This window comes from Bos indicus, chromosome 20 (genome assembly GCF_029378745.1).
Source record: "Bos indicus isolate NIAB-ARS_2022 breed Sahiwal x Tharparkar chromosome 20, NIAB-ARS_B.indTharparkar_mat_pri_1.0, whole genome shotgun sequence".
Lineage (NCBI taxonomy): Eukaryota > Metazoa > Chordata > Mammalia > Artiodactyla > Bovidae > Bos > Bos indicus.
Window position 1 is genome coordinate 62,079,540 of NC_091779.1, and position 15,081 is coordinate 62,094,620.

General features: G+C 46.3%; 1 protein-coding gene across 5 annotated transcripts in view; it reads left to right on the forward strand.

The window, feature by feature from the left end:
- CTNND2 (catenin delta 2) overlaps window positions 1-14,165 on the forward strand; it is a 1,111,183-nt gene extending 1,097,018 nt beyond the window's left edge. For all 5 annotated transcript variants that reach the window (XM_070774843.1, XM_070774845.1, XM_070774847.1 and 2 more), the window contains 3 exons: window positions 1,058-1,189; window positions 7,469-7,542; window positions 13,009-14,165. In XM_070774843.1, the coding sequence (XP_070630944.1) occupies window positions 1,058-1,189; window positions 7,469-7,542; window positions 13,009-13,269 (467 nt within the window). In that variant the 3' untranslated portion in view covers window positions 13,270-14,165. The remainder of the gene's footprint in view (window positions 1-1,057; window positions 1,190-7,468; window positions 7,543-13,008) is intronic.
- The last annotated feature ends 916 nt before the right edge of the window (window positions 14,166-15,081 follow it).

Genomic DNA, 15,081 nt, shown 5'->3' on the forward strand with positions numbered 1-15,081 from the left:
GGAAGATGGGGCTGACTCCATGCCTGCACTCTAGTGAGATGCAATTGACTAAGCTTGGGATGCAAGTGGCCTCACTGAGGAGCATGGAGACCAATCCTGAGGTCGGCCTGTAAGATGTGCACATAATGGCTGCCTTAGCACCAGCACACTCACTTAACCTCCACTTCACATTGCTGAGTTGCTCCCACTCCACCTAATCTTTTTAAAAAATGAAACTTCTTTTTGTTTGTTTCCTTTAGTCCAGGTAAATCTTTTCCTCTGTTCTGGGACCAGTTTGTTAAACCCAGGGAGGTCTAATTGCAACCTGTCATTTTAGAAATGAAGACCCAAAGGGTTGATAGGGCTCAGTTTCCAGGTCTGACAGGCAGATAATATCAAGGGTGCAAAGTGTGTGTGCAAGAGTGTTGAGGGCATTTGAAATGGAGCAAGGACACTCATCAGAAGACAGGCGCCCTCCTCATACCGTGCCCCCAGCCAGCTCTGCAGGTTGATGGAGAGGATCTTGGAGGTGGGACTACACTGGCCCCACAGATAGCCTCTGCCTTCCTTTACAGCCATTTCTGCGTGACTTAGAATTTAAGCAAAACTCATCTGATTTAATCAGAGATTCTTCAATATCAGTCATCACTCTTCTGAAACACATCTAGTTTTTTAAAAGGAAGGAAGAAGAAAAGAAAGGAGAGAAAGGGAAAGAAAAGAGAAAAGAAAGAAAAAGAAACCAAGACAGATCTCATTCTTAAAACTGTCCCATACACCTTGAGCAGGTCACAGCCCCACGAGGGTGTCTCTCTCGGGAAGATGCTCCCAGGATATAGTATTTAGTTCCCTGCCTCCAAGTTGCATGGCCCCTTAACTAGAAAGCACTGCGTGACATGGAATAAGGGGAGGCGGAAAGAGAAGAGTCAAAAGAACAAAAATAAAAATCAATGACAGGTCCGTGTACACATACTGACCTGTGCTGAGCCTGGTGCCTTTATGATTTCACGTGTTTGTGTGAGAAGCTGTACGTGCTGTGGGATGACACGCAGAAAGTGACCCTTTCGATTTCTTTATGTAGCAAGTGCCCCAGCTTCACCTCGGGAAATGATCAGCCTCAAAGAAAGGAAGACAGACTATGAGTCCACCGGCAGCAACGCCACTTACCATGGAACTAAAGGAGAGCACACTTCCAGGAAAGACACCATGACAGGTGAGCCCAGCTGTGCGAGTCTGCTCTGAGGAGCTGGTGATGGGACTCGGGGCAGGCCAGAGGGTGGGGGCATCAGACTTCAGCTCAGCAGCTCGGCAGGACGTGAGAGTGCGACAGCCAAGATTCCCAGGGACTGGCAATGAGATGACGCCGGGGGTATAGACATGGAGCATCTTGTTCCTGGAGAGCTGGGAGAATCCTCGGTCTTTCTTCCCCTGTCCCTTTCCTTCTCACTTTCCCAAATTGTGCTGTTTTTGTTGTCTAGTCACTAAGTCGTGTCTGACTCTTTTGCGACCCCCATGGACTGTATAACCCACCAGGCTCCTCTGTCCATGGGATTTCCCAGGCAGGAATACTGGATTGGGTTCCCATTTCCTTCTCCATTGTCCAGCTCATGATATTCTCTCAAATTAGAGAAGGAGATCACCATAGATTTTTTTCCCAGTTGGCATAACCCAAGATGGTGGTCAAGCCTTTGCCCATTAGGAGTGAGGAAGAGAGAGGGGGTGGAGAAAGGAGGGGAGGGGAGATGGGAGGGGAAGGGATGGGAGAGAAGCAACAGAAGAGGAACTCAGGGAAACCCCCAGAACTGCTGTTGAGACATTTTCCCCTCTTGACATGAAACCAACCTCTTAACATGGCGAACTCCCAAGAAGGCTCGTGAGAACCACTGACCTCAGTTTCCCTTCAGGAGGCATTGATCTGTCATGCCCTTCATCCTTCACTCCCCCAGTCACACCCATTGGCTCATCAGCTGGGACTCTGCAGAGGCCAAAATTGGTACCATCTACCCTGCCCATCCAAGCCAGCCTGCCTAGTGACCAGCCTTGATCTCAGCCCTCCTCCTATTCTGTAGTTTCCTTGGCTCGGGCTCCATGTCCACGTTCATTGTCTCCGCCAGCCTCCCCGCACACCTACCTCCCACCCCGGGTTTGCCCCTCCTCTGGGAGCAGGACTTGCCATATTGATGTGTGTGCATGTGTTGTGTGTGTGTGTGTGTGTGTGTGTGTGTGTGTGTGTGGCAGGGGTAGGGGGTGGGTATATGCCTCGAAAGCAGAGCTGCCAGAACCATCGGGATCTCTTCTAACCCAGGATCCCACAACCTTTTCCAAGCAGATGTGGAGATGGGCCCCTCCTGAAAATAGACCATAAGGACTTCAACAGAACAGGCCGGATTAGGGCGTTCATAAAACTGGGGTACCAGGGTGCAGTCCTAAACAGACACTGACCCCCGCCTTATCCGAAGACTCCTAAGAGTTTGAGCTGCTATTCCTTGATATTATTTAGGTGTAGAGCTGCAGGGAAGCAGAACAGACAAATTGGATGATTTATTAACTTGTCTTCTGGATCCAGGGCGTCTAAGATGAATTTTTCTAATGGGAAGTGTATTTACCCCAGAGGCAGTGTTTTTCCTTAGCAACTCTACCCGGCTGCCAAACGAAAAGCATCACAAACAGATGCTTGTGGTCCCCATCCTCAGCTCAGCGCTCTGCCTCCGTGTAACACCAGGGAACACCCCACCCTCATGCCTGAAACATCTCCTGAGTGGGGGAACTGAGCGCACTGCAGAGGACGTGCCTTTTTTTTGGCCATTGCATGTGAGATCTTACCTTTCCCCCTAGAGATCGAACCTCTGCGCCCTGCAGTGGAAGCATGGAGTCTTACCCACTGGGCCACAAGGGAAGTCCAGCGTAGGCTGTACCTTTTGATTCTCATTCCCTGGTTCATTTATCCCCTAAGTGTTGCCCCCTGTGGCAGATGAGCATAAACAAAGGAGCTTATGAATCCGAATGCTGAGCAGCTGAGAATCTATTCTGTACTGATTACTCCAGAGCAGTGGAGTGAAATTCACCTGAGCCTTCTTTTTTGATTATTGCCCCAGGTAGCCACATCACATCAGGCAGGGATGAAAAATTGAGACTATAATTATGAGAATAATTGTGAAATCAACTGCTTTGTTGTTATTTAAGTTGACCTTTTCTCTTTAACTCTCTCACCCAGTAGAATCGTTCAAAAGGTTTTTCAATGTGGGTGTGTTTTCGTTGAAATAGTTCCAGTGGTACATGATCATTTCCTGCAGACATCAGAGAATAAGAAATAAAATCTAACATATTTCTAGATGTTTAATCTTCCTAGAAAATGGCAGGAACCTTGAAAACTCCAGTATTGAGATAGATGTCATTTTTCAAACTTATTTAGAGGCTTCAACGCTTTTCTCTATACTTAAAAACGCAGTTCAACACTCTACTATCAGTCTTGCAGCAGGCCTAGAAGTACAAGAGATCATCACTGAATAATATATTTCTACAAGAAGGTGCCCTTTAAGCCAACAAGTCCTGCATAAAGTTAGTTGTTATCACTAAGACGTTGATGGTGACAGTGGGGTGATGATGGTCGTGGTGCTGGTGATGGAGAAGGTGGGGGTATTAGGAGTAAGGGTGTTGGCGATCATGGTGGTGGTGGTGAGATTGGAGGGTGTGTTTGCCCTCTTTTATGGGCTTCCCTGGCAGCTCAGCTGGTAAAGAATCCACCCCCAATGCAGGAGACCCCGGTTCGATTCCTGGGTTGGGAAAATCTCCTGGAGAAGGAATAGGCTACCCACTCCAGTATTCTTGGGCTTCCCTTGTGGCTCAGATGGTAAAGAATCCTCCTACAATGTGGGAGGACCTGGGTTCAATCCCTGGGTTGGGAAGATCCCCTGGAGAAGGGAAAGGCTACCCACTCCAGTATCCTTTCCCTGGGGTCAGCACAACTGAGTCTTTCACTTTCACATGTTGGTATGAACAAGTCCCCAGCCGAGCTGGGCAGGCATCAGCATTCCATGTAGGAATGCAAATGATGAATTGCCAACCTCTGCTCCACTTCCCTTTAGCAAATACCCATCATTTCAGTGTTTACTTGCAGATCAGACTTCTTAGAACTTCCATATCGAACGCAGTACTTTTTCTTCTTCCCCAATAAATCTAGGGGGCATTCAAAGTTCAGTGCATTGAAAAAATATCCGAAAACCTCCCATCTTCCTTATTTCTCAGGCATCACAAAACATCCTAGACCATTCCCCCACTTGCTGTGGGAAAACCATGGGAAGCTTCACCCTCAAAATGCAGCATGTAAAAGCTTTAAAGTGAAAAGCAGTTTCTTGCCTGGGTTATCATCCCCTCTCCTGAGCTCTCAGAAATGCAGATCCATCTGGGTTTTTATTCCAGGCTCCCCCCGCCCCAACCTTCTCTGTATTCATTTTCTGGCTTAGGGGGCGTCTCATTTCTCTCCTGTTTATCTGCCACTGAAGGGCCCTTGGAAAGCCAAAGTCAGCTGTTCACTCAGGCATGCAGAACTGTTATAGCTATTTCTCGCAGTCATGATTCCCTGGGAGCATTATGTGTTCAAAAGCCACATCGGAGGAGGGCTGTGTGATCCCAGCAGCTGCACAGCCTGACTTCAGAATTCACCTGCGGATTTTGCCCTCCCACCTGAGCTCCCCAAATACCTTAGCATCCAATGGTCAATCCCGTTTTGTCAACGTCTCTGTTTCTATCATGCCTTTAAAGCCATTCTAATCTTCAATACGTTGATTCAGTTGGAAGTTGGTGGTGGTGGTGGTTTAGTCGCTAAGTCACTCTTGTGACCCCATGGACTGTAGCCTGTCAGGTTCCTCTGTCCATGGGGATTCTCCAGGCAAGAATACTGGAGTGGGTTGCCATTTCCTTCTCCAGGGGATCTTCCCGACCCAGGAATCGAACCCAGGTCTTCTGTATTGCAGGCAGATTCTTTACCAACTGAGCAAAATTGGGGCCTCTACAAAAAAATAAAGGTATTTTCCTACCAGTCTACTCTTTGCTCAGATGCATGAAGGGCAGATCACCCAGGAGAGACATGTGCTTCACATGTCCAGAGAGGCCACAAGTTCAGTGTCAGCTACGCGGTCTCCTTTAAACAGATGAAGTGAGCCAAAAAGCAGGAGAGGAACTTCCAGTAGAACATCTTTAGCTCAGAAGCCACAACAGGGAGAGAGACTGAGGCTATGAGAATGCACATTCTGCCCCCCACAAAAAATGCATTTTATTCTGAGTAACAGGAAAAAAAATTTCACCTTGTCCTTGAAGTGACATTTTCCATCAGCAGATGATAGCTCCAAAGGCAGATTTTTCTAAGGTTTACTCATTCGTTCATTAATTCACTCAGCAAATAAAGCACTCACTCTGTGAGCATGCCCTGAGCCCAGGCACTGTCCCAGAGGCTGGGGAGACCTTAAAAAGTGGCAGAACAGTCGGAGCTCTGTCCTCAAGGAACTTCTTGTCTCCTAGGTAAAGGGAAGTAATATACAAGGTAAACAATGGGACAAGCTTGTTAACAAGGTAATAGCAAACAGTGTTGGGTGTAATGGAGAAAATAAATGGGGTCATGAGACAGAGGGTGTCAAGTGGGCGGGGTTCCTTTAACTAACAAGGTCAAGGAGGAGTCCTTTGAGCTGAAACCTGAACACCAATAAAGAGAGGTAGTCCAGAGACTGGGGGATGTAAGTTCCAGGAGAAGGCTCAGGAAGACTAACATCTCGGATGCAAAATAAACTTGGATGCTCAGGCCAGGAAGGAAGGCCAGGGTAGCCCCCTGAACCAGGGAAGAAGGATGGGAAATGCTACAGGAAATCAGGTGGGGTCCAGATCACACGGAGCTTCAGAGACAGTAATGGGAGCTCAGCTTTTACCATAATCACAGAGAGCAGGACACTGCAGTGACATAGTCTAATCTGTCTAACAAGATGATGGCTTAGCTGCTGGGACCAGAGTGGATGGAGGAGCCGATTAGGCAGAGTGGAAGCCGGGCTGCTGAGGAGGATGCTGTAGCAGTGGTCCAGGCGAGGGATGGTGGTTTCCATGGTAATGCAAAGACAGGAGCGATGGGCATTCAACCAGAGTCTCTCAGAGTGGCTTTAAAGTGGGAAATGGGCTGTCAGCTCCCACATTCTAAGCAGAATTTCCCAAGAAGAATTTTATTGCACAGCTATTATGTGCTTTTAGTAATAATCATGGGCGGAGTGATAGATTATGCTGACTTAGTGTCTAGAGTGACTGGTGTCTGTGAGAGAAGAGATGATGAGACATCCTATTTCGTGATCCCATAGATACTAGAAGCAAAAGGTAAGTTTTTTCTTGATATCTTAAGTGTTTTATGGGCTTCCCTGGTGCCTCAGAGATGAAGAAGCCACCTGCCAATGCAGGAGAGGTGGGTTCGATGTCTGGGTTGGGAAAATCCCCTGGAGGAGGAAATGACAGGGTTCCCCCGGAGGAGGAAATGTCCATGAAATTTTGTCCATGGACAGGAATACAGGTATTCAGGTTTCAGCTCAAAGGTCTCCTCCTTGACCCTGTGTCTAATATTGCCTGGAAATTTACATGGACTGAGCAGCCTATAGAATCCATGGGGTCACAAAATAATTGGGCACAACTTAGTGACAAAACACAACAAAAGTGTTTTATAGCCTGCTGACACTCGACAGGCAGTGTTTTCCAGAGCTTTCTTAAACTGGGACCTTTTAGCAGCTATAACAGGGCATCTTTCCCTGGGCCCTTCCTTAGGGCCTGCTGCAGGCGTCTCAAGGGCCCCAGGTGAGGAAGCAGCCAGGTGGGCATCTTGCCCAGGTCTTTAGAAGCTGCTGGCAGCTGGAGGAGACCTTTCCCGCCTTTTGTCTAGACCACAGGCTGGTAACAAGCCAGGATGCGGGGCTTCCGTCTCTGCGTGGAACAGGACTCCAGCGCCGCGGATGTGCGGGGTCAAGGTGGGCGGGACTTCCTGCCTGTCCATCAGACCGCTGAGAAATGAACTGTCTCAGCGATGATCAGGCCCTTCTGTGAGCTCAAATTAGAAATTTCATTCTTGTCATTCTTCAGCTAAAAGCTAAGCGGCCGATCCAGATTCCTGCACGCTTCAGTGCAGGTGACAGGCTTTTATTATCTGCCGGTGTTCACCAAGAAAAAAAAAAAAAAAAAAGACCGCAGCACTGGCAAGATGACCATCTGTTTGCTGCGCCTGCCCTGACCCCGTCTCCAAGCTGAATGTTATTACAAGAGGCTGACAGGCTTTGGGGATTTTATATTAGTGCATAACTTCTTCTTTCTTAATATCGGTATGTAAAATGAAGTGTTCAGGGGGAAAGAATTTCTTCCATTCGGAATGGTCCATGTGACACCAAGCGTGGTCAGGGCAAAACCTGGCCTCGATAACCATCATTCCTCCTTTGAAGTCTTGCATTCTTTGCTAATACTTTTGTTTCCCTTTCAGCTCAAACTACTGGAATTTCAACTTTGTATAGGAATTCATATGGTGCGCCCGCTGAAGACATCAAACATAACCAGGTAAAGGAGAGGCAGCAAGTTGGTGTTCATTTCTCCCTTCGTCTCCTGTGAAATAGCTTGGAATCATAAAAGAGAAGTTAGCTTATATTTAACATGCATAAAAGGGCTTGCCAGGTGGCATAGTTGGTAAAGAGTCTGCCTGCCAGTGCAGGAGATGCAAGAGACATGGGTTCGATCCCTGAATCAGGAAGATGCCCTGGAGGAGGAAATCACAACCCACTCCAATATTCTTGCTGGGAAAATTCCATGGACAGAACAGCCTGGCAGGCTATAGTCCATGGGATCACAAAGAATCAGACATGACTGAAAAAAAAAAACAGAAAAAGAAAATAACGTCCCCCACTGCTCTCCACTCATGTGTGACTCCATATCCACGTGGGTGGTGGCAGTCAACAGAACAGCCTCGAATTTGAAAGCAGTCTTTATTTCACTACAACCCCATGCATTATCTGGTGGTAGAAAGCAGATTTTCCTACTGTGATGCAAAACCTGAAAGAAAGCCCCAAATGTACAAGTGTAAGATGCTGGTTACTAGACAGATTGTCTAATTACTAGGCGTGGATTAAGGCGCTCCTGTAACCCAGCCAGTTCTCCTTGGGAAGAAAGCATTCCTTGCACATGACAGTTACCAGTGAAATAGACACGTCAAGTTGAATGTGAGCAACTGAATGAAAGGCATTGTGTCGTGCCTCGCTGCACAGGCGCGTGGGAGAACCAGCAGTATCAGCGTCACCTGGGAGCTTGTTGGGAACACAGAAGAGACACCTCTCTGGCCCCGTAACCGTCACGCATTCAGGGTCTTCTGCAGCGGAGTTGCATTTTAGCTAGGTGCCTAGGTGTTTTGCGTGGCTGTTCAAGTTTGAGGAGCCTTGGCTGGTAGACACTTAAGAATCTATCTGTGTTTGTGTGTGTGTGTGTTTTATTTAGCAAATATTTCTTGATGGCTCATTTTCTCTGTGGTTCTGTGGGAATTGTAAAAGCAGGAGGGCACCTCCTCTGCTCCTTTATTGAACGATAACTTCTCACTTGTCCTGCCCCATGGTGGTCATCACAGAAGGACTGATGGTCTTTATAGCTCTTGGCCACTGGCCATCATTGTCAGAGCTGGCTTCTGCTGAAGATCCACACTCTTGCTCTGTGTCAGGAAGGTTGTACCAGAAAGATACACCTGGAAGCTGCTTGCTTGATCACTGTACCCAGATGAAAGGAGACATGGAAGGGAAATGTGCTGTTTTTGAACAGCTGGCACCACCTGAATGATCAAATACAACCAACATACTCCACAGTGAATGCATCTCATCAACCAATGGCCGTACCACTGGGCCAGTGAGCAGATTTGATCCCTTCAACCGCAGATGCCATCAGCCATCCTAGGTGATTCATTCACACAAGCTCTCAGAACTGCAGAACTCAACCCGAGAAGGGGTTGACATGGGCCGTTATGACCAATACAGATGAACTGAAGAAGGTAACTCCCCAAGATAAGAGACTAAAATGAGCTTCTGCTCCAGCCAAAAAGGTCCACCGTCCAGAGAGAACATAGCAACAAAAAGAAATTTGAAACATGTTGTGAAAAGGAAAAATGAAAGAAGCAGCCACAATGGAGGAGGGCTACAAGCCTTGTATGAAACTTTCCTAGAAGACCCCCCAGACGTTGGCCGTGCCTCCCCAGCCACTGAGACCAGCACAGAAAAGTCAGATCGCTTCTTGGTCTCCTCTGTATACCGGCCTCCCTTCTTATGACAGGGTCTGGAGTCAATTCAGTGAGGCTAGCACCCTGAGGTGGGGGTCACCTCAGCTCAAGCAAGACTGTACCCCTCTCTCGGAGAGGATGTGGACCGTGGAGTCAGCCAGGCGTGCATTCAAATCCCAGCCCTGCCCCACCCCGAGCCGTGGCATCCTGAACACGCTTCTCAGCCTCTCTGACCTTCAGTTTCTTCACCTATAAAGTAGGGATTGGATGAAAGGATGGATGGGAAGAAAGGAGAGGAAGGAAAAGAGTAAAAAGGAAATGGAGGAAGGAAGGAAAGGAGGAAGTGAAGGAGGGAGGAAGAGAGGGAGAGACTGAGGGGAGAAGGGTTGAGGGAGAGAAGGAGGGAGATTAGACAGATGAAGAGGTGGGTGATAGATGGCCACAGGGGCTTCCAGGTGGTGCTAGTGGCGAAGAACCACTTGCCAGCGCAGGAGACCCAGGAGACTTGAGTTCAGTCCCTGGGTGGGGAAGATCCCCTGGAGGAGGGCATGGCAACCCACTCCAGTATTCTTGCCTGAGACTCCCATGGACACAGGAGCCTGGCAGGCTACAGTCCACAGCGTCACAAAGAGTCAGACACAACTGAAGCAACTTCATACACACACACATACACACACATGGATAAACAGAAGGATGGATAGATATAGACAGACATAAACATGCGATATGTATCTGTAATAGTACATACATAAATATGTGTATGTATATATATATACAAGGTTAAATAAAGACAAATTTGTTTAATGTTGAATATAGTGCCCACTGAAGTAGAAACAGTAAGTCTTAGTTCTCTCCCCATGTACTTTTTCCAAACCTCCCAAATCTAACCCTGTGCGTGCTCCACACTTGGATAGCAACGCTGCGTCAGAGTGGAAAAGTTCCACATGGCACCAGCTTTTCAAAGACCAGCAAAGGGCACCTTAGCCTAGCCCATGATCGGGAGCAGCTGGCCTCAGCAGCGTTTAATTGCAGATCCTGAAGTCCCCCTTCGTGCCCAGGCTCTCAGGCTGACACACGTCTGAGCTCTGTGGACTGTCACAGATGGGCAGGAACCTCATTCTTTCAGCTACCATGAACTGGAAGTGTGAGCCCTTCTGCATGGCAGCTGTGATGAAGTTCACCTCTCTGAAGAGCAGTTCTGCGACTCATTCGTGTAAATCAATTACATATGAAAGAGGGAGTTTTGCTTACTTAAGAGAAGAATTATGGGCAGGTCATTAGAAGCATTCATTCACACACAACGTACTAATTACAAATCATTATCTATTAACGAAGACCAATGTCTAGAGGATGTTTCCATGCTGAGCCTTAGTTAAATTAGCAGGGAATTACCAGGGCCACTCCAAAGTGATCAAAGTGTTCTTCTTCAGGCAGGTTCCATCATTCCCACCAGACCTTCCCACACACACACACACACACACACACACACACACACACACACGCACGCATCATTCCCTGTGGGTTTTGTGGATGCCCCTATGCAGCAACCCTGAGTACGGTTCTTGCCCCATGCCTTGAGGGTATCCTCATTGTTGGAGCTTAGGAAAGGACCCCAGAGCCACAGGAAGCCAGGGCTCCACCTGAAAGTGCTAATTACTAGTAGCCTATGATCTCTCTGTTTTACTGTCCTTTAAGCCAGGGGGGAGGGAGAGAACCAATTCTAGACTTCTCTGCTCTCAAAAGCTCCTGTGATCCCTTTAGCCCCTCAAGACCCCCTTGATCAGACAATAACCTGCAGAGGACAAGAGTGAAAATAGGGAGCACTGAGGGGGGCTGGAGGACATTGGTCAATTCTGAAGACCCCTGTCCCCACAACCAAAGGCTTCATAATCCCATGTTATTCTCGAGCCCCATCAATTTTTTAAATTTATTTTTAATTGAAGGATAATTGCTTTACAATATTGTGTGGATTCCTGTCACATAAATCCACACAAAATTGTGTGGATTCCTGTCACATAAACAAAAATCCAAGTTAAGAAACATTTTGATCCTTCAGAGTGTAGACCAGGGATCTCATGTCCGATGATCTGAGGTGGAGCTTAGTAACAATAATAGAAAAAAGTGCACAATAAATATAAAGCACTTGAATCATCCTGAAAGCATCCTCCCCACTACATCTGTCTGTGGAAAAATTGTCTTCCATGAAATGGGTCCCTGATGCCACAAAGTTGGGGACTGCTGGTGTAAACTGTTTTGAATGGATTCCTTCTAAGGCTGTGGTACATCACTTGGGCAGGTGTAATGGGATGGCCCTTTTAGCAAGAAGCTTCCATCCTCCAGAGAAGTACTGACCACAGCCCTCCGAGCTGGCAGGAAGATGCCCAAGTGACCCTGAGACCTTGTACATCTCCACTTTCTCTTCATCTGGGATTACAGCACTGAGGTGTGATGGAGAAAAATGCAGGGAAGATGAACAGAAACTATTTGTGTTCTGTGGAATCTAGGGTATACATCTTTAATTTAGAAAAGGTTAAGAGAGTCCCGGGGGCAGCAAAGAGATCAAAACAGTCAACCCTAAAGGAAATCAACCCTGAATCTTCTTTGGAAGGACCGATGCTGAAGCTGAAGCTCCAATACTTTGGCCACCTGATGCGAAGAGTCAACTCACTGGGGAAGACCCTGATGCTGGGAAACATTGAGGGCAGGAGAAGGAGGCGACAGAGGATGAGATGGTTGGATGGCATCACTGACTCAATGGACATGAGTTTGAGCACCCTCTGGGAGTTGGTGTTGGACAGAGAAGCCTGGTGTGGTGCAGTCCATGGAGTCGCAAAGAGGCAGGCACAACTGACTTAATGACTGAACAACAGGTGGTAAAATGATTCAACTGTCTTGGAAGTTTGGGCTGCATCTCAAAAACTTAAACATAGAATTGCCATCAGATCCAATAATTCTACTTCTTGGTACATTTTTTGATGTTGATATTATGTGGTCAGCAAGTTGTGTCCAACTCTTTTACATTACCCCACCAGAAATTGAAAACAGGGAGCCAAACAAATCCTAGTGCTTCCGTGTCAATAGCAGCATTATTCAAAAAGTAGAAACCATGATTGTCATCTATGGATGAATACATGAACAAACACAGAATCTGCATACAATATTATTGAGTCTTAAAGAGCAAGAAAGTTCTGTCACTTGCAGCAACATGGATTAACCTTGAGGACATTATATTAACGATAACTTTGAGGAGGTTAAGTGAAAGAAGCCAAACACAAAAGGACAACTACTGTATTATTCCAATTATATGGGGTATGTAGACTAGTCAAATTCACAGAGATGGAAAGTATCAATAGAATGGTGATTGCCATGAGCTAAGAAAAGGGGAGATAGGGACTTAAGCTGAATGGATATAAGTTTTTGTTTGCAGTGATGAAAAAGTTCTGAAAACATTTGGTATTGACGGTGGCCCAGGGAACTTAAGTACTTAATGCCACCGAGTTATACACAACATGATGAACATGGTGACTTTTATGTTATGTGTACTTTGCCAGAATAGTAGTTTTATAAAAAGGTTATTTGGAATGACAGCATGTGGACTCAGGAGCCAACTGTGAAACAGAAAGTCAGTCAGGGAAGTGCAGTCCTGGCATCTGACCACATGGAGGACGCTCAGAGCCTTGACTTTGAGGGAGGGTCAAGGGCGTCGGCTGTGGGGGTCAAGGGCGGGTCAAGGGCAAATGCGCTAACCCAGGTGGTTCTCCTTTCCTGGGCAGGTTTCAGCACAGCCAGCCCCACAGGAGCCCAGCAGAAAAGACTACGAGACCTACCAGCCGTTTCCGAATTCCACGAGAAACTACGACGAGTCCTTCTTCGAGGACCAGGTCCACCACCGCCCTCCCGCCAGCGAGTACGCCATGCACCTGGGGCTCAAGTCCACCGGCAACTACGTCGACTTCTACTCGGCCGCCCGACCCTACAGCGAACTGAACTATGAAACGAGCCACTACCCGGCCTCCCCCGACTCCTGGGTGTGAGGCGGGCACCCCGGGAACCGTGCATGTGCATGCAGACCACAGACATTGCTATTTTTTTTCCCCCCTGCAAATTTAGTTTGTTAAAGCCTGTTCCATAGGAAGGCTGGGATACCCAGGAAGGAAACATTTAAGAGCTATTTTAGAAAGCTCCATGAACGTTCACTTGAAAGTCAGTAGAAAGTGATCCTCAATCTGACATCGGGCTACACCTTTCTAGTTCGGGCTGTAGAGTCTTAAAAAGTGCTTTCCACGGGATGTGGCCGAAGGCAGCACGGGAGGCGGTCGGGGTGACGGGGCACGAAGGTTATAAGCACAGAGGCGGTGACATAGTTCACACACTTTAGAGGGACGGCTTGTCACGCTTTGTTTACTCTCTCCATCCGTTGTGATTCTAGGCTTCAAGTTGCATTGGGGTTCCTCTGTACAGCAAGACGTTTCTTGCCTTTTGTTAATGCATTGTTGTAAAGTATTCGATGTACATTACAGATTAAAGAAGACAAGAGCATTGTGTATATTACACCAATGCCTCGGCGACTCCTCATCAATGGTTCTAAATATTGCTTCAATTTCAAACTTTTGAAAGATGTATGGATTTCCAGCTTTTCTTTTTTCTTCCTCCCAGTAAAGTTTTAACAGGGAAAAAAAAAATGGGGAAAAAAAAGGAATATTTAGCAGTATTGTTCGTTCTGATATGTGAATTTGTTTGTGGCAACTAAACAAGGCATTCAGCAGTTTCTGACAATTAACATCCATCATTCCACACTCCTTGTCAACAAAGTGCTTTTTCACTGCCTAAAATTTTAGATGTAGATATTTGAAATAGATTTTTTCATTTATACCAGTTTTCTTTATGATGATACAGTGTTAAAAGAAAATAAATTACAATTGATCTGTCATCCATATTTGCTAAGAATGTCTATTTCCAAGGACCTATCTGACAAAAATACACATTCTTGCTTGTGTGTCTGCGTGTGTGGGTGTGTGTCCACGTATGTACAAAAATGACCTGTGTGAGATTTTATTTTGATAGAAGCAATTTCATTTGCTATTCATCTTGTACAAACTTTGTTTTTGCTTTTTAGTATAAATGTACATCAGTTTGTTCCTTTTGTACTCTATCTCTCTGACCATCTAGTGACTCAGGATATTAAGCCAGTGGAAGTAAAGTTATAGGATTTTCACATGTTCACACGTTCTTGGATACCAAGCCTTTCTACGTGCCCATCTCCTTTCATGTTTAATGCCCTCAGAACATGATAAAACCATGGCCAACTCAATAATTTCACTTTGGGGCCAATTACTTGAAATATCCACGGAAAATGTAAACTGCTCGCCTTATTTCCCCCTGAAACTTTTTTGTTCGTGTGGCAGGGAGCAGTAGACAATTACGGATTTAGATGATTAAAAGCAAACTTGAAGCTAATGGTAGAATATGGTTAACAGAGCTAAGAAGTTAAGGCTAACCATTCAAAAGGACACGGGCTGGGGGTAACTTAGCTTTGCTCTTTAGATGCAAGTGACTGAGGCCAATAGGTGCCTAGTAAATGTTAACTGTTCTTGAAAAAATAAAACATTAAATAACAAAAGAAATTGGCTGCCATCTTCCTTTAAAACTTTCTCCCCTTCGCTTCTACATAGTTTAATTCAACTCAGAGTCTAAAATTCACGGTTCTTTCTCCAAATTTAATAGCAACCAAAAGATTTCTTGTTCATGCATAGTTGTGCAAATGCAAAACTCATTTCCAGGACAGAAGAGTAGACAGACATTTTCATATCAATTGTCCTACAGTTACTCACAAGGTGGACCTTCTT